The sequence below is a fragment of the Diabrotica undecimpunctata genome, chromosome 10 (genome assembly GCF_040954645.1).
Source record: "Diabrotica undecimpunctata isolate CICGRU chromosome 10, icDiaUnde3, whole genome shotgun sequence".
In the NCBI taxonomy this organism is placed as follows: domain Eukaryota; kingdom Metazoa; phylum Arthropoda; class Insecta; order Coleoptera; family Chrysomelidae; genus Diabrotica; species Diabrotica undecimpunctata.
Window position 1 is genome coordinate 24,048,620 of NC_092812.1, and position 26,962 is coordinate 24,075,581.

At 32.2% G+C, this 26,962-nt stretch overlaps 2 protein-coding genes across 2 annotated transcripts; both read right to left on the bottom strand.

Annotated features, from left to right (window-relative positions):
- Positions 1-4,657: 4,657 nt before the first annotated feature.
- On the bottom strand, positions 4,658-7,482 carry LOC140451893 (E3 SUMO-protein ligase ZBED1-like). Its single transcript, XM_072545841.1, has 4 exons — positions 6,862-7,482; positions 6,445-6,786; positions 4,925-6,387; positions 4,658-4,875 (listed from the first exon to the last, which is right to left on the bottom strand). The coding sequence occupies exons 2-4, from the start codon at positions 6,710-6,712 to the stop codon at positions 4,678-4,680; spliced, it is 1,929 nt and encodes a 642-aa protein (XP_072401942.1). The 5' UTR covers positions 6,713-6,786; positions 6,862-7,482; the 3' UTR covers positions 4,658-4,677.
- Positions 7,483-8,816: 1,334 nt separating this feature from the next.
- Positions 8,817-11,803, bottom strand: LOC140451892 (uncharacterized). The gene is made up of 3 exons (XM_072545840.1): positions 11,676-11,803; positions 11,097-11,249; positions 8,817-10,842 (listed from the first exon to the last, which is right to left on the bottom strand). Exons 1-3 carry the CDS (start codon positions 11,700-11,702, stop codon positions 8,830-8,832), a joined length of 2,193 nt encoding a protein of 730 aa, XP_072401941.1. The 5' UTR covers positions 11,703-11,803; the 3' UTR covers positions 8,817-8,829.
- Positions 11,804-26,962: the final 15,159 nt, after the last annotated feature.

Consider the following 26,962-nt stretch of genomic DNA (forward strand, 5'->3'; position numbering starts at 1 on the left):
CAATCAGATTACATTAGTGTAGAGCGGCTCCATGCATTGTACGGCATTTCGCATTAGTCATTTTTACCCCCACCACAGTGGCACTGGCCGGCCAGTAAAGATGTTTCAAAACCTTGTTTTATAATACCAACAGCAAATGTAGCTTATCTTTCTATTTTTGAATATGAAGCTAGGAATTTGAAGAAAAAAAGAAGGAAAAAGCTCACTAAGTTTTGGGAAACAGCTGAAAATTACAAATTTCCTAACTTACTTGACTGTGCTCAGAAAATGTTGTGTATTTTTGCATCTACATTATGTCTGTGATATTCACTAAGCTGAAGTTCATAAAAAATAAGTACAGATCTAGGCTAACTAGTGAGAACGTTGAAAATATTTGGAGAATTTCAGTTTTTTCCCAACCTGTTAACATAGATGCCATTCTAGAGAGCTGTGAAAGATTTCGCCCGTCGACTTCAAAGAATTAACAAATTCTGGAATCAAGTAAAAGATATTTTCCTACTTTTTACATGCAAAACAGTCCATATAATTTTATTGTTTTTACGTAACTTGTAATAAACTTATGTTATAGTCATATAGTTTTAAAGTTATTTCATACCACCATTTGTACTTGCAGCCCTGAGGAATATTTCATTCAAACTATTAGGCTCTGAAAGAAATCCTAGTGAGGATCCCTGGTCTAACTCAACAATGGCTGAGTTCCTTGAATTGAACTTCCTTGTCAAAATCTTACCATAAATTTTGAAGTAGATTTTTCTTATACGGTATCTTTTGAATTGATTGTTCAATATTTTCCTCTTCGTTTTCTTTTTGTGTGGATAATTTTGTATAAATTCTCAAAACTTAAGTAATTCATTTATTTCTGTAACAGTGATGTTCGAATAATTATTCGAACGTTTTAATACTATTAAAATATTTGTGTCTATCTTCGAGACTGGATCTCTTCTTCTTTCTCTCTCTCTCTCACCTTAGGTGATCCTTCGATTGTCAGTTTTCTCGAGACTTATCTACCTACAATCGCTCTTATCAATTTTATTCATATCCTACGAAAATATCGTATATTTTTTCTCCATAATTTTTTTCATACTTCTAGCTTTTTCTGGAAATCTTGTACTGCTGTCAAAAAACTGACAATGTCGCAATATATCTAACTAGTTCATCAATCAAACATCAACAAACACATTTTGAGTTTTCAACCTGTCTGATCTATTATCTTTGTTCTCAAAAAGGTTTTATTTGTGAAAAGATCAACTCTCGGTCAGAGTTTCGCACAGCTATTAAGTAAATGCAAAACAGCTTTTTTATCTGTTTTTACAATATCTATGTAATCTAGTATTTAGTTGGTTTAACAAAATATTGTCGTTTTTTAAGGATATAAGCAGTCTCTTTATGTAGATTATTTTTTATGGGCCACTCACTTGAATTGATCCCAAATAAAAATTTATACTCAGATATAGATTATTAATGTTTTGACCAAATCAATTTTAAAAAGAACATTTTTATTGAAGCTTGCGATAAGAAAAGAGTAAAATAAATTTAAATATAGTAATTTCTAATAATTTTAAAGTGTTTAATGATCACAATCACAGATCAGGCATAGAATATCTTTGTAACTCATTTATTAAATTTAATATATTTGACATTTTCATTACAGATGTATAGGGTGTATCTAATTTCAATAAATTTTTATGCACAAATATCATGCTTTAGATATTGTGGAATAGAGTACTTAGGTATTCCATTTAGGAGATATCCAACATAAAGGATTAACAATATAAATAGGTTGATACAATAAAACAAAGGTTTAATTTTTGAAATTCTAATGTCTTATAGATTAGTATTTATAAACGAAAAGTTTTTAATCAAAAGTACTACACTCAAATATCAACAGCACCCTCATTTGCCAGTATTTCCATGTTTTCTCTCTTAACTACAATGTTATGTAAAACTGAACAACCTGTTAGGTATTATTCTTTGAACAAAAGGTAACTTGCATCTCATTCCACATGTTAAAATGGTAAATCTATTTAAAATACCAAAAGCTCGGTCATTCTCAATTCTTGACGCAATTTGTGATAGATTATACAGCACTTAGAGCTGCTGTCTGAAGATTCTACAATGGTAGTTGAGAACTGGATATCCACTATTTCCTAATAATCCATTGTCCATAAATTCCCTATTTTATATACCCATAATATGCAAAAATATTTAACAACTCCTAAAATAGCTATTGTACGAGTATTATGGGTTATGGTACCTATTCTTTAAATGAGGAAATAGTTAAATTGAATGTTTTACTTTTTTCAATGATCTTATTTGAATTATTATTATAGGATCTTATAATAGGTAACAAATACAATTTATAGTTTATAGATTATTTTTATATATGCAAAAATATTTAATGTCATTCATCAAAATAAAAGAATAAAATCTGTGTTTGCAATAACTCTCTATTGACGATATACACATTAGGGAAGGTTTCAAACTATCAAGTAGTGTCAATGGCTTACTGTGTTATATCCCTAGTAACATACGACATCCAGTTTTGGTCCGGACGTCCCTGGACATACGAAGTGGGACATACTTTAGGTGGACTAAATATGGACGTCCGACATTTACCAACTATGGGATCAAATAGCATATATTTCAATAGAATAAAAAAATATTTTTTATTATTCTAGTTACCAGGATGACAATGATATAAGTTTGCTAAAAGTAAAAATATAATTTTTATCAGCAAGATGAATATTGAAGAAAGCTCTTCAAAGATGAATAAGTGTGGCAACTAGCAAAATTGTAAAATGATGATATCAAATTACAAATTGTCATTGTCATGTCATAGTTGTCACCTATTTAAACAAATGGCACAGTTTAATTCCTATTATTAATGTATAAAAGAATAATATAAGCAGTATACAATGAAAATGGTGTGAATTAGCAACTTTTTTTGATGCTTGCTTTGGTTATAGTACATTGTTAAAGATTTGGTACCATTTATTAAAGATTTGGTACCATTGGTTAGTTAAAAGGTAAGTGTAATTTTTCCTAAAATTAGTTAGGTATGTTTAAAGGAAAACGATTTGTTTCTAAGCGTCATCAACAGAGGATGGTTACGAAAAACGTAGAGAATATTGTTGAAAATATTAATAACCCGATATTCCATCTTCTTCAAACCTTTCCTCGGAATCCCTAACTGATCATTTTGATGAGAGTTTCACTTCAAATAGTTAAGGTTACAATACTTCGGATATAAACTTTTTATTAACATCATGTTAAGTATCTAAAATAATCCAAATTGATCACGTGGACTCAAACAAATAAATTAAATACTCTGATCCGACGATTTTCACATTTGGTCCCATTGAAGATAGCTACAAAGGAGCTGTGAATTAAATTCACAAAAAAATTTTTGACGTTTGACTGTGTTGTCATGTCTTTATAATGTATATGTGGTAGGCTTCAATTATTACAAATAGAGAAGCTTTCAAAAATACATTTTTATTATACATATTACTATATGAATTATGCAATTTTTTTATTTTTTTATATACAGCACGAACGAATAAATACTCGTTTCTTCTCATATTAATTGCAGTTAATTATTACATTTTGTTTGCATTTGCCTTTGATAATAAGCTAATAGATTTGGCAATCCTCAAACCACCAGTTGCCAGATTGTTACAGATGGTCACCAGATGCCTGTGGAAAGTACCTGAATACTATTCTTATTATTTTTTTAAAGAATTTCTTTTTTACTGTTAGTTTGTTAACGTTCTATTAGATTTTTATTAATTATAAATCACATGCTATTTCCCGATTTATTAAAAAAACATGGCAACACAGTCAAGCGCCAACATTTCGTTCTATGAACTTTAATTGACAGCTCACTTATAGCTATCTTCAATGTAGAGATACGAAACAATCGATAGTAGAGACCATCGATGTTTTGTCTTCGACCATCGATAACTATCGATTGTTTTCGATAGTTTAACATACTAGAGTTTTTAACATATTTAAGAGGTTTTTTTTGTCGTCCTGTAATAAAAGTACCTTTATTTTGACGCTTGCGCAGTTTTGCATTCTCTATTTTTGTCCTTTAATAAAATACTTTAAAATTAAATACAAACCAGAGAACTTATATTTAAAGATCACTTATTTTGACGTAACCTGTCAAATTAAGTACAGAAGAAAGACGTCTAACTTCACTTATATTTATTAAGATATTTGATCAAATTTGTTGATGTTCTGTTTTATTTAATGAATGTATTATTCTTAATTACAGATTATTGTTGTAGGTTATAGCGATAATATGCATAAATTAGAACTATATTTCTTCATCATTTGCTAAATCTAATGGTTCTTCCATACTGTAATTTGAGTATGATTATAGTATTCTTTAAATAACAAAATAATTATATTATTTTAATCTAGGACTAGGTATATAAGTAAAAAATAGGATCATATATGCATTTATAGGTTATTTTTATGTTATAAAAAAATATTTAATGCCATTTTTGTCAAAATAAAAGATTTCTTTAACATGTTAGCAATAACTGTCTTTTAGACATGAAGTATTTTATACTTTATTAAAAAATCCTGTAATAAAGACAGCTGTCATCTTATGGTTTCAATAACTCTCTAATAAAAATACAAGTAACCCTATAGTAGATTTTTTTTATTTTATTGCATCAGAAAAGAATTTTTGTTAACAAATATAATCATGTTCAGATATTTGGCTCGAAGTCTGGACCATCTATCTGTTAAAATTTGCCCTGCTGAACTGAAGTTTCTTTCAGATTCAACTGATGTTCCTGGAATGCACAAATACTTCTTAGCCAGTTCTTGCATAGGATTCGATTCTATCTCAATCTCATTCAACTAGAATTCATAAATTAGTTTTCAGTTCAACACTAAAAGAATGACTTACCTTCCAAAACAATAATGGATCAGTTTCTTGTGCAGAGTTCTGTCTTTCGAGATACTGCCTTTTAATGATTATTACATCCGCTTTTATATTTCTGCTTTTATCCTTCTTCCTCTGTTCCATAAAAGCAAATAAATTGCTTTTCGTTGTGTCAAGCTGAGTGTCTCTTCTGGAATTCTCATCACTTATATTTGTTTGTCCCTGTTCATGAATAATACCTCCTAGTTCTTGCTCTAAGAAGCAGGATGCTTGCTCAGCATTTATAATACTTTTAAAACCATCTTTTTTAAATCTAGCATCTAGAATGGTACTAATTCTTGGAACAGTTCTAGTCTCATAGGGAAAAAGTCGAGTCCTGACTGACTCTACAAGTCCATCACGAAATTTTAACCCAATTTCTGTCAATAAATCACATGAACTTAAAAAATTGTAAATACCAAAAACAGTGGGAATTAATAAAGAAATTGTGACATATTTGTAACCAGACACCTTTTCAGTAGCATCCTCAAAAACTGACAAACATTTTTCCATATCTTTCATGACTGCAATGCCATCAGCCGAGAAAGGTTGAGGGGCATTGCGCAATTTTAGCAATGTATTGTTTAATGGATCAGAAGTGAGCAATATTCTTTTAATCATATAAAAGCAACTGTTCCACCTAGTAGGAACTTCTTGTAGCAATTTGTAAGGTTCCTTATTTCTTTCATGAGTATCCCTCCAAAATTGCCTCTGTTCTTCTTTAAACTTTAATGTGGCTGTGGGGCTAGATTTAAAAAAAGTTACAACATCTTTACATTTCTTTAACAGTGGTTGAATTAAATTACTTTTAAAGTTTTCTTGCACTGCCAAATTTAGAGAATGAGCAAAGCATGGAATATGTGTTTTCTGTAATAATTCACATGCTTTTAGCATGTTAGCTGCATTATCAGTAACTATGCATGATATTTTATCAAAAATATTCCATTGATCAAAAATTTCCTTTAAAACTCTTGCAATATTTTCTGCAGTTTTGCTTTCATTAATTACGTTAGTCGCTAAAACTACTCTTTTTAATTCAAAGTGGGAATCCACAAAGTGACAAGATACACATATGAAAGACTCATTTGACACTGATGTCCAAATATCAGTGGTGATTGCCACATATTTAATACTTCCTAAAATATCTTTTAATGTATTGGATGTTTCATCGTACATGTTTTTCAATAATTTGTTTTTTAATGTGTCAGGGTTTGGCAAACTGTATCTAGAATCTAATAATTCCACAAATTTTCTGAATCCTTCATCTTTCACAATGCTGAATGGCTGAAAATCTTGACAGATCATCATTATCAGAGCTTCATCTAAAGATTTTTTTCGGAGAGAATTGTTGTCATACAGTTGAGCTTTTCGGAAAAAGGGACTGACAGAACGAGTGTTTGATCTTGCTGAAGATGCCTCAGAATGGCTTGTGCTTATACTAGCACTTGCTAAAAATAAACTTCACTTGTAGATACAAATTTACAAATTAAAATGATGTTACATACCTAATTGGAGTGATTGAGAGTTTTTAGTCAAATGAGGATGAAATCTCTTTAAGTGGTCAAAAAGATTGGTGGTGTTTCCACAGGTTTTATATTCTTTTCCACATTCAGAACATTTTGCAAGTTTTTTGTCATTTGACTTCGAAAAATACTTCCATCCACTTGATATTTTATTTCGTTTTCGTATATAACTGTGAGTACCTTGACCAGCAAATGCAATATCTTGAACTAAAGAAGTAGAAGTTGATGCAACTTGATCTGTTGGTAACATCTGATCATCATTCCGTATACGAGGCGATAATAAATTTAATTCACCACTAGTAGTAGAATCTATGCTACTGGTTTCTTAAAAAAATAATAATAAAAATCAAACTAAGCCAAGTCCTCTAGGCCTAAACGAATTTTGAAACAGAAACTTACCTTCCCTTTTCCTTTTTCCGAAGTTGGTCACAAACTTTTCTATTTTTAAGATAAATAGATGCAAATACTCTCTCACTCAACGAAAATGAGAATCTATCTTGTTTTTGTTTGTGGCGTGCTATCTTTATTATATTATATATGACGTATGACGTTATATGTAATAATAAAATAGGATTTTTCATCAAAAATAGTGTCAACCATTTTTTTCGAACAGACAGTGGTAAACAAAGATGTTAGTTTAGGTTAGTAATATATTTAAAGACATTAAATATTATTTTATAAGTTTTCCAAAACATTTATTTCTGTATAAACAATGTTATTTCTTTATTAAATAAAAAATATTTCTTTATAAATTTATAAACCAGTATGTATGACTAGCTTACGTCTGACGTAAAATATATATACGTCATTGTAAAATCTTTCTGTACGAGAAACATGGCGGCTGATGAAAAGCCCTATATTGATTTATACAAAACAGCAAACCTAAAATGACAAAATGGGACACACAGAACACTAAATCCAATGACCATAATGAGAGGATGAGCGGAAGTTTACTTCAAGTTAAGGGCAAACCAAATTAATGTAATAGGTGTACAACATTAACATAACATACACAAACTACAACCCACACAACTAGCGTTCAAAAAAAGACAGTAGTCGACAAAAAACGAAAGGTTTACATTGTCGGTTGTGTACTAATCAGTGTTACCAATGGCTGGGCATGGAAAGATGCACCTCCCTGTCAAAAATTATGCGATTTTGTCCAAAATTATGCGCTGTGTTGTAAAACGTGTGAAGCAATCAACAAACATCAAACAAACCTTATTTTTATGTCCTTACTGTCATCTGTCACGTCCTGTCAGTTGTCATTGTAATAGTGATTGAAAATCATGATTGAAAATGGATTGAAAGCGTGTCACAGTCACAAAACAAATAAACAAAATGGTAAATGATGGTAAACAAAATAAACAAGAAACTGAAAAGAAAATAAGTAGGATTGAGGTTTAATTTTTATTTGTTGATTTAAGAGTATGTTAACTGTCATATAAAAGCTTGGCTAGGTTAGAGTGCCTTAAAATGCGAAATGCCCAAAAAAAGTGTGTGATACTGGTACACCCTTGCCCTTGATGGTTATGTTATAACTTAAAAACAAGAATATGGCGCATCTAGACTGGATTAATTTTAATAGGTGAGTACATAATTATATATATTTTTATCCTATTTAACTACAATTCATTTGATTGTGGAACCTGTTCACTTTTTAATGCTTATATGGTACTAAGAATAAGAACTATTCCATCATCATAGGCATATGAAAATATGCTCTTAAAGTGGCAACTGGGAACTGCAAGGTTCTAGTAAAATATCTATGGAAACTGAATACAATAAAAATTTATGACTCTTTCCTACATATTTGTAATACTTTTTTTATAATTATGTAGTTTAACTTTTTTTTATTTTATTTCAGAATACCTTATGTACTGTGTCCTGTGTCATGAGCAATTGATGAACCTGTCTAGTTCCTCCATGGTATTTTTCTGTTTCCTAGAGACAACTTATTGTGGAAGGAGTTTACTTATGTGCTTTTGAGGATAACAATGATACTCCTGTTATTCATATCAGCAAAGAAAATGTACCTTTGCAATTGAAAACTGTTGCATATACCTCAGATCGGTAAAATGTGAATACAAAAAGAACATGTTCAACTAATTTGTCTTCCTCAGAAACTGAAGACATAAAAGTTTGCAAATTATTTGCCAAGTTATTTTCTTTACTTAAAATATTATCAGGAAAATAGGATATTTTGAAAAATATACATCATTTGTAATATTTTAGCTTTAATAATCAGTTATGAATGGTACTTACAAGTAAACAACAGATTAAATATCTTAAACTAATGTAAATTATTCTATTAAAACAAAAACATAGGTATACTTAAAGTAGAAACATACTATATTAAAATACAAGCTACTGATTGTCTTTCCATGTATTATGGCCTAGCATTTTTTTGGATGGTATGAATTTTAAGCAACCGCCATTCTTTTCAACTCCTGCTTTGGTTGCCAAAATAGCCTTTGCTGTTGAAGAGTTTAATAAATTCCGTTTGTCACTTTTTATGTTAAACAAATCACTAAATATACGTTCTACACTAGCATTAGAGAATGGCAAAACAAAAAGTAGCTGTAGCGTTTTTTTTAAATTCGGAAATAAAAAAGCATTAGCATCATTTTTTAAATTAAATATTTGAGACCAATATTGCTCACAGTCATCTGAATTTAAATTTAATTTTTCAAAGTCTAATAAAGCGTGTCTTCTCCATTCATTATCTAACTCCTGAATATTAACATATTCTTTTAAAATAGGGAATTGATTAGTTACACATTGTAATGATTTTATTTCAAAGCTTTGTGCAATTTTGGGATCCAATATTGAAATTATTTTATAGATAGGGTCGTTAAAGGTGAATCGATTTTTAATATTACTAACTAACTCTATATAGAATTCTAAAATACATTTAAAAAAACTATCAAATTCTTTTTGGTTCAAATTTGGCTTTTTTTTTAATTCTTTCAAGCTTTCTGTTGCAGCAACTCCTATATAAATATCATGTAAACTAACAAAATTTGTAGGGTTTTCATGGTTAAGTCTAAATATGTCGTTGGTTCTTTTTATTACAGACATCTTTATAAAATTAGAACACAGCGTTCTCAACAGAGTTTCAGTTTGTGGCTGAACCTTACAAAGAAGTGGTTTTTCTGACTGAAAGAGTAAATTGAAATCTGTCATTAGTCCTAAAGAATATGACATAAACTCTAGATACACCGGTGTGAACAAATTTGACATGGTTTCCAACATTGTTTCTGTTGTAATTGACGGGTCTTCAAATACATACTCTGTCAAATATGCTCTAAGTGGCTCATATTGCTCAAGTACTCTATCGACACATTCTTTAATAGATAACCATCTTGTTATGGCTGGAGAGAGTATCTTGTGAATTTTCACTTGAAAAAAATTTTGGAACTCTATAAATTTGTGTCTCCTCAAAGCACTCCTATTAAAATGACTGCCTATGTTCCGTAGCAGATCTTCCACATGCCTAGGTAATTTTAAACAGGCTTTTGATGTAGCTAAATGTGCCATATGACATGAGCATCTAATGCATACTATGTGTGGAAATTCTTCTTTTAACTTGGAAAATACAGAGTTAAACTCTCCAACCATAACATTGGTGGTATCTGATGAAAACCCTACAAAATTAGTCAGTGGAATATTCTTTGAAGTTAAACAGTTCTTTAGAATACCATATAAATCACTAGCTGTTGATCCATGAGCCTCGACAAGATCAAAAAATTGTGTTTTGGTTGAATTATTTTCATAAATTATAGTAGTGAATGCACATTGCTTTTTTACTGAAATATCAGTAGTTTCATCCATAACCAAAGAAAAAAAACATCCTGGCTCCCTTAATTTAATATATAGTTCTTCAAGAAAATTATACCCCAAGTTATTGCAAATAATTGACTTAGCTTTGGTTCGTTTTAAGTGTAATTGTTTAGCAATTTTCGAGTCATAACATATATTTTGAATTAAAGGAGTTAGGGTGTCTACTAATAAAAATGGCAGGTTATTGCTTGCCAACAAGGCACATAACTTTAACTCTGCCGTTTTTACAGCTACATCATCAGCATTTGGTTTATACAATTCAGTGAGTTTAGTATTGCTCGCCACTTTTGTCCAATTTAATTTATGCCTTTCACTTATTGAATGTTTTAGTAATACACTTTTATGAGCTACAATATCACAATCACATACCTTGCAATAGGCGTACTCATTACCCTCAGATGATGGTTGTTTTATTGATTTTTCTAACCAATTCTTAAACTGTGGTACACTTTTCCAAGAGCTGTTAAAAGTCTTCTTTTTTTCACTCTTTGATGCTTTCTCTATTTTTATTTTCTTTTTTGCTGGTGTAGGATCATTCTAAAAATATAATCATAATTTAGATGGTGTAAATCAATAAAATATTAGTCAAAGTCAAATACAAATGTATTTCACTACTGTAGTAGTTTTAAATCTTTCTCATATTATACCTAATTTCTGTAATTATATCTGATATTTGTAGTTTATAGTTTAATTTAATTATATTATCTATATAATTTTAATAAATAAATACGATATGAAGTCTGTGTTTTTATGTAATTTTTATAAAATTATCAATTGCTTCAATACATTACCATAGTATCGCCATTGTCACTCATAATATGAGAATGTGTGGGAGCAGGATAAATAGGGGAGCCTTCAACTTGATGACTGCAACCTGGCTTTTCTACATCAAGTGGTACTGGGGAATCTTTCTGCTTATTTGTCTCTGTTTCCTGATGTTTACTCTAAAAAACAATTTGCTTTATTAAAACACAAAATTTAATTTTAAGAAGCTTAAAAGATCTATACAAAATCTACTGAACTTTTACCTCTCATTCACAGCAGGTATATGTTGGTAATTTTGATTTTTGAAGAAGCATAAAGATATTGTAAACTATATGGTACTTAAAAAAACCAATAAGTACCATTAATTATTGTATAGGAAATGATTTTTTGATGTGAACAAAAAATAATTATTTTAAACTATTGAACATGCATCCTAGAAGGTACAAATTTAGTTATGGTTAATGCTTATGTGATTTCTCTATTATATATATATATATATATATATATATATATATATATATATATATATATATATATATATATATATATATATATATATATATATATATAAATGATTGTAACTTTTAACTATTTTTTATATTTACCTTAAAACTGAAAAGCCACTTATCCATTTTCTATATATTTTTTAGTTTCTTTGCACAAACACAACACACAAAGTAACAGTTGAAGAAGTACACTTGAATAATTAATTTTTTTTTTCAATTTGTGCCTTATATTTATATATGTAATTTAATGTGAAATCCCTGTAAATACAAATGTGAAGTACCTACCTACTCAAATATATGTGAAACCTTTCCTTCAATGTGTATTGATTGGGTATTGTCAGATAGGGGGATTTTTCTGGTGAGAAATATTTGCTTGGGGAATAACAGGGCACTTTATAGTTAGATTCTTACTACAAAGAATGAAAAATGATTTTAATGTAAATGTTATTTATATTATACAAATGACCTTTTCCTTTTCAGTACCTTTCAATAATTGCTCCCTCCAAATAATGGTGAAATTTTTAAAACAAATTTATTTTTTGGTTTTGAGATATTTAATATGTCTTGGCAGACCTCACCCGCCTACTCCTGTTACTATGGGAAATTGAGATTCATATACTTGTTATGCAGTTTTTTTCGGTTTCTTACAAATTATTACATATATAGAAATTATTACATTTTATGATCTGACAAAGTAAGGAATAGAGATTCCTATAATTTTGTTAGATACACTTCTAGATGTTAACCTATGGTATTATTCTATGGCCTCATGAATGTTGCTGCTGTCAATTCGTTCGAATTATAAAAAAAACAATTCAGAAGAATTTAAACATTGCTGAAAAATATTTGAAAGATTTAGGAATATGACAAAATAAAATATGAGGAAAGCTTTGAACCCTCATTTAGCTTGAGTTGTACAACAACCAGCATTACACTTATCAAATACCCCTATACCAGGCCCATTAGAAATGACCACCAATAAAAAAAAGAAATTGCAAATACTAAAAAAGATAGAAAACGCGATATTTTTGCACATTTTGTCTGTCCTGGTTGTGTATGGAGAACATTGTAGCATGTTGCTCTGAATGCACAGAGAACAATTTGGAGTAAAATTCAAAGTTGTATTTTGAGCAGAGAATTTTTCTGTTTATTGTTATAACCAAATTTGTGTAGGTTAATATTTGTATTTTAATAAAACATCTGTAGGAATTTTGGAAAACATTTGTTTACCAAGTGCTAATAAAAGTTAAACAAAGCAGAAAATTAAAGGTTTTAGATTAATTCCTATATTTTTTGAAAAATAAAACAACAAAAATAGAATAACATAAGGTCCTTAAGTAATAGACACGTAAACCGACAAAATACTTAAAAACATTATGTGAATGTTATCTGAAATTTGTAAGTCATTTAAATTTTGGTCCTGATGGACTCCACAGGTGACTTTTTCAGACCACCCGTCCACTCCCGGGTTAACCCTAAACCACTCTTAATGAAGGTGACTCAGGTGGCCGAAAATCAATTTTTACATGTTGTAAATTTATTTTCGATATAATGCCGCCATAGAATGGAAATTTTCTTCCATAAAGTAATTTTTATTTGCTAAAGTTAATGCTGTATAACTATAAAATGTCAGGTCAGTACAAATACAAACATCTTTTTTTAAAGGAAAAAAGAAGACGCGGACTCTTCTTATAAACGTTGTAAGCTGTGGCTTGGCCTTGGCTTTTTCTTTTGCTTAGCTGGATTATGCGAAATTGTGCGATTTTATGAAGGATGCGAAAATTATGCGCTGGGAATTAAATTATGCGCAAATCGCATAATTATGCGCCGATTGGCAACACTGGTACTAATCGTGCATTTGTATGGTTGGTTTCATAATTCGTAATACTAATGTAAACTCGGTTCGCTAATCCCAGTCCGAACTGTCTAGTGAATTTAGTAATTATTTTTTTGCGAAGTTAGTTACTTTTTGACATACTAAAAGTGGCTGGAAATTACTATACAACCAAGCACCCGTACTCATAGCCAATATTAATAGTAAACAAACTAAATAGTAAATAAAATAGAAGTTTGCAAATTACCGACAATCAATATTTAATTTATCTGCACCATATAATAAATAGTTATGTTAAATTATAACAACTAAATATATATTTTTTAAATATATACTACCCAAAATTTGATGGGTTTAGTATACACTTCGACTATTTAGAATAATTCTTCTTTTTTTAAAGAAAGAAGTCTGTAATAGCAGGATACTTGAGCTATTAATACTGAGAAGTAGGAATTGTTGTGTTGTAGGTTTCCGACAATGAATCTGTCAAAATTTGTCCGAGCTAAGCGAATGGAGTTTACTAATGCTTGCTTTATTAACTTTTACTCTCTGGTAAATTCTGTATTCTGTGACTGTTGGGTAGAAATTTTTGGCGTGCGTTCGCTATCGAAAACTATCGATTGTTTAACAAAACTATCGATTGTTTTCGATTATTCTAACTATCGATAACAATCGATAGTCCCATCGATTATTTCGTATCTCTACGTTCAATGGGATCAAATGTGAAAATCGTCCCAAATTTCAAGGTATTTTTATCTTCCCAAAAAACAATGTTATAGAAATTTGTGTAAATTTTGATGGAATCCCACTAAAAAAGAGTTTTAGTAGTCAGTTTTATCCTAGTTTGTGTAATTTGTTTATATATCCAAAAATTGTAGATTTAATAGGCATTTATCATGGTTATGAGAAACCAAAATTTACAAATGAATGTTTGATTGATTTTGTAACAGAGGCTGTTTTTTTATTAGATAGTTGAAGCTAAAATAATTAAGCATGGATGATTAAGTTTGTGAAGTAGTTAGATTACTGTTACATGTTGATTTATATTTTAGGGTAATGAGCTTTCCAAAATTGGAGAGGAGACCATAAACAAATTGGTTAGGAGAAACCTTAAGAAGCTGATCTGCAATAAAATCCAAGGAAAATATAGTTGGCCAGGGAAAAAGCAATATAAAGCTTTTGAAGACACACATATAGCTCTGGTTTTAAAAGGTTTGTAACTTGTAAACATAAATCAATTTAGGTACATTTAAGAATTTACACTATCTCTTAAGTGGCCACATACAGCTGGTGAAGCATATCGTTAACTGTGTCTTATATGTAATTTAGATGACAAAATTTACCAACTCACAAATGTTCAGGTCTGGCTATGAGATTGCTTTAAGAACTACAGCTAGAGATATGAGATTGTTGTTGGCCGTATATTTTATTTATACACTGTTATTTTTGCTTTTTAAGTATCAAAGTGTAATTACCGCTCATTTGGTCATTAGAAATAAATACCAATGATTGGGTTGGTATTCTTCTAGTTCAGGTGAGATTCATTAAAACTACAGCACTTGAAATTCATGTGTTTAATTTTACGCCTTTGAATGATGATTTATTTACAATAAGCAAAGTATAATGAACTAAATCTGAAATTAGTTTGTTCAATTTATGAATGTACATTAATTTTGTTTTCAGGTGCTGCTTGGAAAAACTCCAAAAGAAGCGTTGCCATGGTGAAGGAAATTGAAACTTGATAATGAAATATCTGAAGTGATCTAAAGAGAGGGCAGATGCTGAAATAAAAATATAAATAAAATTTAATTTGCATGTTGCATTAGCAAATATGTGTGGTTGGTGGACAAAAAAGGACAGTCAATTTTTGAGACATTTTTATTTATTAAAAATAGGTAGGTACCTAAAAATTTATCTACTGCTGAAATAAAACAGACAAATTTCCATATTAAGTATTGATTTTTTTCATACTTATGATTTCAACTTTAAAACTCAAAAATTGACTTGTCTGCTTTTACTTGCCGACCACACAATTGTAAGGGAAATCAGAATGAGAAGGGATAAAGGAAGTTGAATGGTTCTGTTTTTAGTGAGCCACAGTCATTTTCAATGATTTTGCCAATTTCTTTAGCAGTATTCACAATCCTTTCTACTGTGTAGACAAAGTGTAGTTGAAGATCCCATATCAGTCACAGCCATATTCAATCTTTTACTATTAAAATTTGTGAAATTCTAGCAAGCAATACCAATAAAGGTCTTGATCCAGATGGAATATCTTAACTTATTTTTAAGGAATTGTGCATTCTTTTTATGTAGGCCTCTATGGCTTATTTTTAATAAATCTCTGACTGAGGGTGACACTCCATCACAATTTATTTATTGATTTTATCCTTAACTTATTGATTCTTAATTATCGTTCCATTATAATTCTTTCTGGCTATTCCTAAAATTTTCGAGGCTTTACTGACTGATTTTTTGACAGTAAATCTGAAGAATCAGCTTCATACTGGTCAGCATTGTTTACTATCTAGTCATTCAACTTCTACTAATTTACACCGATTATGTTATAATTGCATTAAAAAACATTTTTTATGTTGATTAGATTTATACTGACTTGTCTACAAGCATCTACTGTTCTTGTAAATTGTATAGACCATATTCTTATTCTGGTGTGATCAATTTCTTGAATCTGGATTCTCTTATCAGAAATGTTACCTTTCAATCTTTATTTTTAAGCTTGTTCATAAAATAACCAATCTCCTGAATTGCTTCAGCTAGTTTGTTTTCATATTCTTCCCCATTCACTGCCTTAGAATTTACATTTCCATGTTCCTTACCACAGAACTAATTATGGTTCAGGTATAGATATGGTCTGAATCTTCTGTATCAATAGCTTTAGGTACTATTTGAAGCACTAAAATGCAAAATGATACTTTTTATAAATGTGTACTTATTTATTTTATTCATGTATATTTTATTTTTATCTGTAATTTTGTGTATATTTCTATAATGTTGCAATTTTTGAATAATTCTGACAGTGAATTTGTTCCATTTGTTATTAATAAATAAATATATGTAATAAATGTTAATTCCCTTAAACATTTGTTTTATTACTCAAAATTATTTTATATTTCTATAATCTTGCATTTTTGTATAATTTTGACAGTGTATTTGTCCCGTTTGTTAACAATAAATAAATATAAATAAATGTAAGTTCTTTAAACATTTACGTTTTATTTCCCAAAATACATTCTTAATATGCACAGGATGACAACACTTTTAGTACTTTATAAAATGGCGTTGACGTCTAGTTTACATCCTCAGCGCTAAAATAGACGTCCGAGAACATCACAAAAGTCCGTCAAGTAAGTTCTCCGGACGTATTATGGACGTCCGATTATACGTCCGCTTGGGACGTAAAATGGACGTCCATAGGACGTTTGGCGCAGCGACATTCGGACACCGTGTGGACACCTTCGTCTACCTGGGCTCGCTGCTGACCAAAGATAACAATGTCAGCGAAGAAATTAAAAGAAGAATAGTGCTTGCCAATAAGTGCTATTATGGCTTGAGGAAACATATGGCCCCAAAACTACCCAGAAAAATTTTAAAGTTACCATATATAAAACACTAATAAGGCAGTGTTAACATACGGGTCTAAAACGTGGTCACTTACACAGAACGACCAAGAATTGCTTAAACGTTTCGAGAGAAAAATTCTAAGAAAAATATATGGAGGAATCCAAGAACAGGGTTTGTGGCGTAGGCGCTACAACTTTGAGTTATATAGAAGTTTTGGGGAACCTGACGTAAAATATATTAAATTAGCACGCCTTCGATGGGCAGGACATGTAATTAGGCGAGATGAAGATGCAACGATCAGAAAAATTTTCGACCGAAGAGGACCAGTGGGAAGACGAGCCAGAGGAAGACCAAAACTTAGGTATCAAGATAACATAGGGGATGATCTAAAATCCATCGGAGTAAAAGCATGGAGAAGAGTTGCCAGAGACGGGCGAATGGAAGATTGTTCTGAAGAAGGCTTTGGCTCATAATGAGCTGTAATGCCACTGATGATGATGATGAAAAACATGTGTTAACACACCGGTTTTGATCTTGTACAACAATTAATGCGGAGGTCAGAATTGAAATATTAAACTGGCGTCTATTTGTACATACATGACTGTCTCCAATACTTTCAGTCCCACAGTCATATCACAAGTTTCTAGTTTCCGGTCATTCTTATTTGCCATGTGACAGAGACTTTGGAGTGGCCGAAAAACAAAAATATTTTACCGACATTTTTTTGCCAGACGATTGGGTGAAAGTTATTTGAAGTTCCAAAAAGAATAATAAATTTCAGGTATTTAAAATGACCACTGAAAATTTTAAGTGTATTGAAAAACTAGAGAAGTTACTTACAAACCGAAAAAAAGAGGAGCAAGATATAAAAATAGAATGGCTTAAAATATAGTGGCTAATGTTCAAAGCAGAAGAGCCCTTCTAAATTTATTTTAAATATTCTAATATCGAGAGTATATTATTTAATTGTGTTGACGTCTCAGAAAAAAAAACAGATGTCTTTCAGATAAAAAAAGACTTCTACTTGGAATCCTCTATCCTGCTGTAGAACACATAGAACAACTATAATATAAAGACCTTCAGAGTCTTCTTTCTTACATTCCGCCGGTCTATCATGAATTCTACACAAACGTGGAGGCAATGTAATGGATCGGAAACAGATGAATAGTGACCAAGTGAAAGTTTTATGTTTTTTCGTACAAGATTAATTTTTGACATAGTGGCCCTACTGACTTTTTTTATGTAAGAAAATATTTTTTTCATTCAATTATTTAGTTGAAGATATCTCAAAACATCAATTTTACACTTAGGCCATTATATATTCTTACGTTTTTTGTGGGTTCAAGGATTAAGTGAAGTAAGAAAAACACCTAGTCACACTAATTTTATTTAAACACTCAAATACAAAAATAACTAACTCACTACCGTCAATGATATTCATTCAGATTGAAGTCAAATATTCATTTGATTTTCAATTTTGTTGTTGTGATAATAAAGTTTTGATTAAAGTAATTTCTGTATTATTTAAATTATATAAAAGACTGCAATCTGTTTAAAAGTAGAAGTTTATTGATAAAAATATGCTTCATTATGTTGTTTTATTAATAAGTATTTATTAAAAAAAAATTGTATTAAGTTAAATAAGTGGTAGTAAACAATGTGCACTGTTTCTGTTTGTTTAAATTTGACAGTTTAATAAACATAATTTTTTATTGTGGCGTATTATTTTATTTTTGTTGTAGAAGATAATATAATAATTCTTAAAGTATTTTATAGAATATTTAACCTTATAAAGCTCTCTGACTTGAGCAACATGGTCTTCGTTAAGTATTGAGGAACGAGAATCTTTTTATTATCAACTCTTGTCAGCTTTTTCGCGACAATGGACGAGGTCGGTGAATTTGGCCCTTCATAAGGACACAGTCTCTCTAGGAGGATGACCTTCGGCATACTTCTGGCTGGTTGGTAGAGCCAAACTGCATCACCTTCCTTGCAGCTAACGGGACTAGATTTCTGATCGAACCTAAACTTCATCCCCAAGGAAACTAAGTTCCTGTAGCTGGCTGTATACCATGTATCACAAAAAATTTAAGTAAAAATCCTTTATAAAAGGTATATAAATAAAAAAACCCGAACAGGCCATGTCATTAAGACAAAACGTTTTCGGAAACCATGTTCCATCATCAGTGTCTAGGTGTACATGTTTTGAGCCACTAAATATCAGGGTAAAAACCCGTTAAAATTTATCTGTTACAATTTGGTTTACATTATTTGACTCTAACATCTATAAAACATAATACCAAATAATGTAAACCAAATTGTAACAGATAAATTTTAACGGGTTTTTACCCTGATATTTAGTGGCTCAAAACATGTACACCTAGACACTGATGATGGAACATGGTTTCCGAAAACGTTTTGTCTTCATGAAATGGCCTGTTTGGGTTTTTTAATTTATATACCTTTTATAAAGGATTTTTACTTAAATTTTTTACTTCATCCGGTCACTGGCGAGTTGTGCTTATTCCTGGAGAAACCGTGGACCTTAACCAGTCGATTTTTTAGGTGGTTGACATACTCGGGGAATGTCTTGCTCCGCCTCTCCGTCTTGTAGATTGTTATGTGGGAGATCGATAGGAGCTTCATCTCTCGATCTGTCAATAACATTGTTGGAGTTGTAACCAGTTGCTTCATGTTGGGAGCTTCGGTAGCCTAACAAATAGCGGCACCAGTCTGTCCCAGGCACTCTGATGCATAAGCAGAGTTACTGCTAGAATACAAAGTATCGTATATAAGTACCACTGCACCTAACAAAGTCTGAGCATTTTCATTTTCCATTGTGTTAATTTTTAAGTCTCGTTTTGGGTCCCTTCTTGGATGCACACAGGTCACATCGTTTGCACCATTCTTCCATATCTTGCCGACAATTAACCCAATAATACCTCTCACGGACTCTGGCCAGAGTCGTATTTATCCTAAAATGCCCCCCTCATGGAGTTCTGCAAGTACGTTCTTAACACATACTTTGGGAAAACAACTTGGGGCCCTATTCTTGTCCCATTTGGACTCTCCCATTTATGAGTGATGACGTCATCTCGCGGACACAAAGAGTCCCACTGAAGCCAATACTTGAGTCATGTTTTGAGAGGCGAAAGATACGAATTACTTCCAAGTTATACTGGAAGGAAAAGTACAGGGCAAAAGATCAGTAGGAAGATGCCAGAACTCGTGGCTAAAAGACCTGAGGAGATGGTTCGACCGCTCATCCGCAGAAATCTTTCACGCAGCTGTTTCCAAAACTACAATTGCCACTTGGATCGCCAACCTTCGAAAGGAGACGGCGCCATGAGCCAATATCCCTTCACTGCTTGCCCATATTTGACAGTCTCCTGCGACTGTGGCATATCTCCATTGTCCAGCCACTCACGGACTATTTTTAGATCTGGATCTTTCCGCTGTTCAGCCTGTAGGTTTTCTTTGGTTAGAGCTTCTTCGTCACTTCCGTCCTCTAGGTTTTTAACTATAGAATCTGGCCCTCTCGCTCTTCTTGGTGCTCGTAGAATCGGCAGTTTATCTTTGTGCATGGTCTTCTCGAGAGGCCGTCAGCATTTCCATGGCTTCTTCCCGCTCGGTGGCGAATTTCAAAATCATAGGTCTGTAGTTTCTCCAGCCATCGAGCTATCTGACCTTCAGGTGTCTTGATATTGAGGAGCCATTGCAAGGTGGAACGGTTGGATCTTATCAACAATTTTTTGATATAGAGGAACGAATGGTAGTATTTATTCTACTGCTTTAACGACCGCCAATAACTCTTTTCTGGTGACACAGTATTTTCTTTCTGCTTATCCCAGAGTTTTACTGAAGTATCCTATAACGTTTTCTTCACCCTCCTGCACTTGGGAAAGTACCGCCCCGATGCCATTTTGAGAAGCATCTGCATCAAGCACGAAAAGACTGTTCTTTCGGATATGCCAGGATTGGAGCCCTTGCCAATTTATGCTTAAGTGTGTTGAAGGAAAGCTGGCAGTCTGGTGTACAGTCAAATGACAGCTTCTTATTGGTCACATTATGGAGAGGTTTGGCAATCTTTCCAAAATTTTTCACGAAGCGACGATCGTAACAGCAAATACCAAGGAAGCTTCGGATATCGTAGTTGTTTCTTCGTGTGGGTCATTCTTGTCATCATCATCAGTTGGTGCTACAGCCCTTCGTGAGCCTTTGCCTACTTCAAAACATTCTTCCATCCTTCCCTATCGAGTGTCTGTCTTCTCCAGCCCCTCACTCCAATCTCCCTCAGATCTTCCTGTACATCGTCCAGATATCTGAGTTTAGGTCGCCCCCTTCTTCTTCTTCCAACCGGCCTATTTAGCATAGTTGGGTCATTCTTGTACTGCTTTTATTTTTGATGCATCTGCTGCAATCTCTAAGGATGAAATTACATGTCCAAGGAAACTAACTTTTTTTGGAAGAGCTCGCACTTCTTGGCATTTACGTGTAGGTAGGCGTTCCTAAGTCTGGTGAAAACTTATTTCAAATTGACAAGGTGTTCGTCGAAATCCTTTCTGATAACCATGATGTCGTCGAGGTATACCAGACAGGTTTTCCATGTGTGCCATGTTTATTGAATCTATGCCTGTTTAAAGTCGACGAAAATATCATAGACATCTATGTCATGTGCCCATACTTTGCTTAAGACGTATAGAGTTGGTCTATGGTTGATCTTCGCTGCCTAAATCCTGCCGGATATTCACCGATGATCTTCTCTGCAAGGGGTTGTAATCTATGGTTAGGTATACTGGTAAATATTTTAAATCCATAAAACAGCAAGGAGATTCCCCTATACTTTTGAAAGAGGAGCTTATCTCCCTTTTTATGGATTGGTAGATGACTATTCTACTCTTTTGGCATTTTCTCCAGTCTCCATATTCTATGTATGACCCCCATATATCCTTTTCGTTATTTCCCTTCCACCCAAATTCTGAGTGTATTCCATCACTTCTATTGTTGGCAATTTTGTTATTTCATTCTCTTCATTTTCTGTCTCTTTCAATAGCTCATGTTCTGTGTATTCTACATTATAATTGTGAGAGTTTTCGGTCAGTAGTGTTGTTGTCAGTTGCTGTTAAAGACTTAGTGAATGTAAAATTTTATTGTTTTGTGTTGTCAAGGATGAGAAAATACTTAATGGATTTTGCTAGTACATAAAGTAAACAAATTGCAATATCAATATGTAATTAAGTGAAAAATGACAAAAACTGACTTAGTGTATTTTGCTTGTAACCCGACGATATCTCCTCTTTTGTTTCTTATTCCCAGACCATGCGATTACTAATTGTTCCCTGAACAAAAAGACGCCAACATATCTTTCGTTTCGTATTCCCACACTATGTTTTCCTATATCTTCCTGTTGTGCTTCGTCAATCTTTGCATTAAAATCTCCCATGAGATTTCCCATTGAGCTCGTGTTTCTCTGTAGATGCATGCACTTTTAATACATTCACATTTGTTGTTGTTTATAGTTCTTCTTCTTCTTCGTTTTTGTTTATCTTCAATTTTCATTGGAATTGGTTTAATGGTGAAATTAATTTTGTAAAGTAATTACAGTTTACTGTTGTTCTATAAAATTGAAAAAAAATTTCAAAAATTAATGTCATTAATAAAATTAAGCGCTATATATAAGTATATTTGGAATAAATGAAATAAGATCTATCAAAATAACTGTAGATCATATTATATCCTACGCGGAAGACAATTCAAACACACAAAAATGAGGTAGCAATTTATAACGAAGGGTACGGATTAAGCTGTAAAAAACGTAGTTATATTCTCAGACAGGATTATTAGTGATACAACTATAAACAACAACAAATGTGAATGTATTACAAGTGAATGCATCTAGAGAGAAACACGACCTCGATATTGTCATGGGAGACTTTAACGCGAAGATTGACGAAGCACAACAGGAAAACAATCTGGGAATACGAAACGAAAGAGGAGCTACGTTGGCGCCTTTTTGTTCAGGGAACAATTAGTAATTGCATGGTCTGGGAATACGACACAAAAGGAAATAAATTGGCATTTAGAGAAGCAATTAGTAATCAAATACAATTTCCAAACTCCTGAAGATTACCAGCAGATACATCTGAACGAGTAATACCCCACCAAATAGACTACTTATGTATAAACAAAAGGTATAGAAATTCAGTAATAGTAGTAAAAACCTAGCCAAATTCAGACCGACAGATTACAAATTTAGAAAGGAAATTAATAACGGTAAAAAGCAAAAACTTACTATTGATAGAGAAAGATGGCAAATGTTACCATACAACAAGAAATACCAGCATAATAGAAGAAAAAGTAAACAAAGGGGAAGGTATTGAGGAGAATTGGAAGATAATTAAAAATATATTAGTATTAGTAAACAAGATTGACTGCAGCAAAAACAAGTGTTGATGACAAGGGAAACAATAAAGCTGATAGACCAAAATATAGAGTACTGTACAGAGTAGATAAACTGGTGTATCTCGACAGTAATACAAATAATGGCTTACAAGTTGACTGAATATGAAGAAAAGTAAGAGATATCATTAGAAGATCAGTAGAACCACATTAACTGCAGCAAAATCGATTCTGGTAAAAAAAAAGAAAAGATGACCAATGGTTTGATGATGAGTGTAAGGAAGAACGAAATGAAGCACATAGGTATTTGACTAGAGGAAGTAGAGAACTACTTGAAAACAAAAGAGAAATAGTTGATTAATTGTATAAACAAAAAAAACAGAAAACACATGAACAAACAATTATTAGACATGGAAATAAACTTTAGAGGAGACAAAACGCGGAATGCGTATAAATTTATCAAGGTTTTACAAATCAAACAAGGGTATAAACCAAAAACTAATCTGCGCAGGAATAGAAACGGTGAAATAACCAGCAACACTAAAGAAACTACTGACCGAAAACTTTAAAAATGATAATGAATACACAGAACATAAGCTATTGGAAGAGACAGAAAATGAAGAGATTGAAATAACAAAATTGCCAACGATAGAAGTGATGGAATACTCGCAGAATTTGGGTGGAAGTGAAATTACGAAAAGAGGTCTGTATCTCTATAATAGAAATAAATAGAAGGCTTATGCTGGCACCTATTTCGCGATGGGCCACATATTCAAATCACGAGAAGTACACCGGAAAACAAAACTCCGGGTCTATAGAATAATAATCAGGCCCATAGTAAGTTATGGTGGTGAAACATGGGTGGTGACACAGAAATCTGCCAATGCATTAGATGTGTTTGAAAGAAAAATATTACGTAGGATTCTGGGCCCAATAAGTGAAAACAACAACTGGCGAATTAGGTATAATAGAGAAATATACGAGCAATATAGCGAACCAACTCTAGCACAACACACTAAACTGCAGAGATTACGGTGGACAGGGCACGTGGTCCGCATGCATGAGAATAGAATCCCCAGAAAATTACTAAATGCAAGAATGCAGGGAAAAAGACCTGTTGGAAGACCTAAAAAGAGATGGGAAGACGAAGTGGATGAGGATGCCAGGAACTGCCTGGAAACTCGTTCATGGAAAAGAACAGCGGTAAATCGAGATGATTGGAGAAGCCTGTTGAAGGAGGCCAAGGCCCGATTTGGGCTGTAGTGCCATTGGATGGATGGATACAGAGATATGAGGTCATACAGAGTATAAATCCACTGTAAGACCAATAATGACATATGTTTTAGAAACAAGACCAGACACAGCCACAACGCAAAGGCTACTGGAAACTACAGAGATAAGAGTACTGAGAAGAATTAGAGGAAATACGCTGAGAGATCGAAAGAGAAGTGAACACATTAGAAGGAAATGTAACGTACAGTGTATAAATGAATGGACACAAAATAGAAAACAAGAATGGAATAACCACATAAGCAGAATGGAGGAGAGCGGTGTCATTAAAATAGCAAGAGATAAGTCACCAATCGGCAGAAGAAGTATCGGACGACCGCGCAACAGATGGAGTTACAATCTTCTATAGAGGTATTAATCCACCAATGAAAAAGCAAAATTGTTTATAAAGAGGAAGAAAAAGATACAGAGAATATGGAGACTGGAGAAAATGGCAAAAAAGTAGAATTAGAGTATCAAGGGCGATAAGCTCCTTTGTCAAAACTATAGGGGAATCTCCTTTCTGTGTTGTGGATTTAAAATATTTACCAGTATACCTAACCATAGATTACAACCTCTCGCAGAGATCATTGGAGAATATCAGGCAGGACTTAGGCAGGGAAGATCAACCATCATTACATCTACCTTACCATCAACCTACATCGTTATTTAGAGCTGCTGTCAATAAAGTAAAAATATAGACATCTGTGTCATGTGCCCAGGCTTTGCAGGTCTTGCAAAGCCTGGGCACATGACACAGATGTCTATATTTTCATAGACTTTAAATAAGCATATGATTCAATAAGGGAGAGGGAGAATATACAGAACACAATAGACTGTGGGACGGAAAACATTTACAAAAGCTTAATTACTATTTAAATGGCAATAAGCCACAATTAAAGGTTAAAATACGTTTATTGACCACTTTCTCAAATTTCTTAGCCAGGATATTTTGCGTCGTCCTGGGTTTCTCTTCCCTTGCATAATTATTCTAAGTAATACCTACTTCTCGCCCCTCATTATATGACCCAGATATTGAATCATTCTAATTTTAACAGTTTTTATGACTTCACATTCTTTCTTTATTCTTTGTAACACTTCTATATTAATTTTTCAGTCCACGATATTCTGTGGATTCTCCTGTAGCACCACATCTCAAAGGAGTTTAATTTTTTTATTTCAGACTGTTTTATTGTCCACGCTTCCATGCCGTATAGTAAAGTAGAAAAAACGTAACAACGTAGCATTCTTGTGCGGATCTCTAGATTAAGGTTACGGTTGCAAAGTAAGTTCTTCAATTTTATGAACGTGTTTCTTGCCATTTCTATTCTAGATCTGATTTCTTTTGTTTGATCTCCATCTTTGGTTAGCCACGTTCCTAAATATTTATATGTTGTTACTCTTTCGATCGTTGTATTATTGATGATCAGGTTATCTACATTTTCTGTTTTTTTTTAAGAATATCATTGATTTCGTTTTCTTGAGATTCATTTGCAGTCCGTACCTTTCACATGCATTGTATACATGTTGTATTATGTACTGTAGATCTTCCATGTCACATGCAAATATGACCGTATCGTCCGCATATCTAATATTATTAATGCTATTTCCGTTGACCAAAATACCTTCCACAATATCCAATAAAGCTTCTTGAAATATCACTTCACTGTAGACGTTGAATAAGAGTGGTGAAAGTATGCACCCTTGTCGAACTCCTCTAAGTATACTTACTTCCTCCGTCAGTTCTCCTTCGACTCTTATTCTTGTTTTCTGATTTTGATACAGATTCGATATAATTTGTAGATCTCTACTATCTATGTTTTTGGTCTTAAGAATACTTAAAAGCTTTTCATGTTGAACTCTATCAAAAGCTTTTTTAAAATCTATGAAGCAAGCATATATGTCCTGATTCATTTTCAGACATCGTAGTGTCAGAACATTGACTCCGAATAATGCTTCTCTAGTTCCTAGACCCTTCCTAAAACCCATCTGTGAATCACTTATTTCTTGTTCTAATTTCATGTGGATTCTGTTATGTATGATTTTAAGGAAGGTTTTGTAAATATTGTTCTGAAGCTATTTTCTTGTGGCATTTTAAATTAATTACAATTTAAATGGGAATAAGCCACAATTAAAGGTTAAAATACGCTTATTGATGTTTCAATTTCCACTTCGGAAATCGTTCTCAAATTACAAACATTAGTATTTTGTTTTAAAAGTTTATTATTTATTAAACTAATGTTTATATTTTGAGAACGATTTCCGAAGTGAAAATTGAAAGGTCAATAAACGTATTTTAACC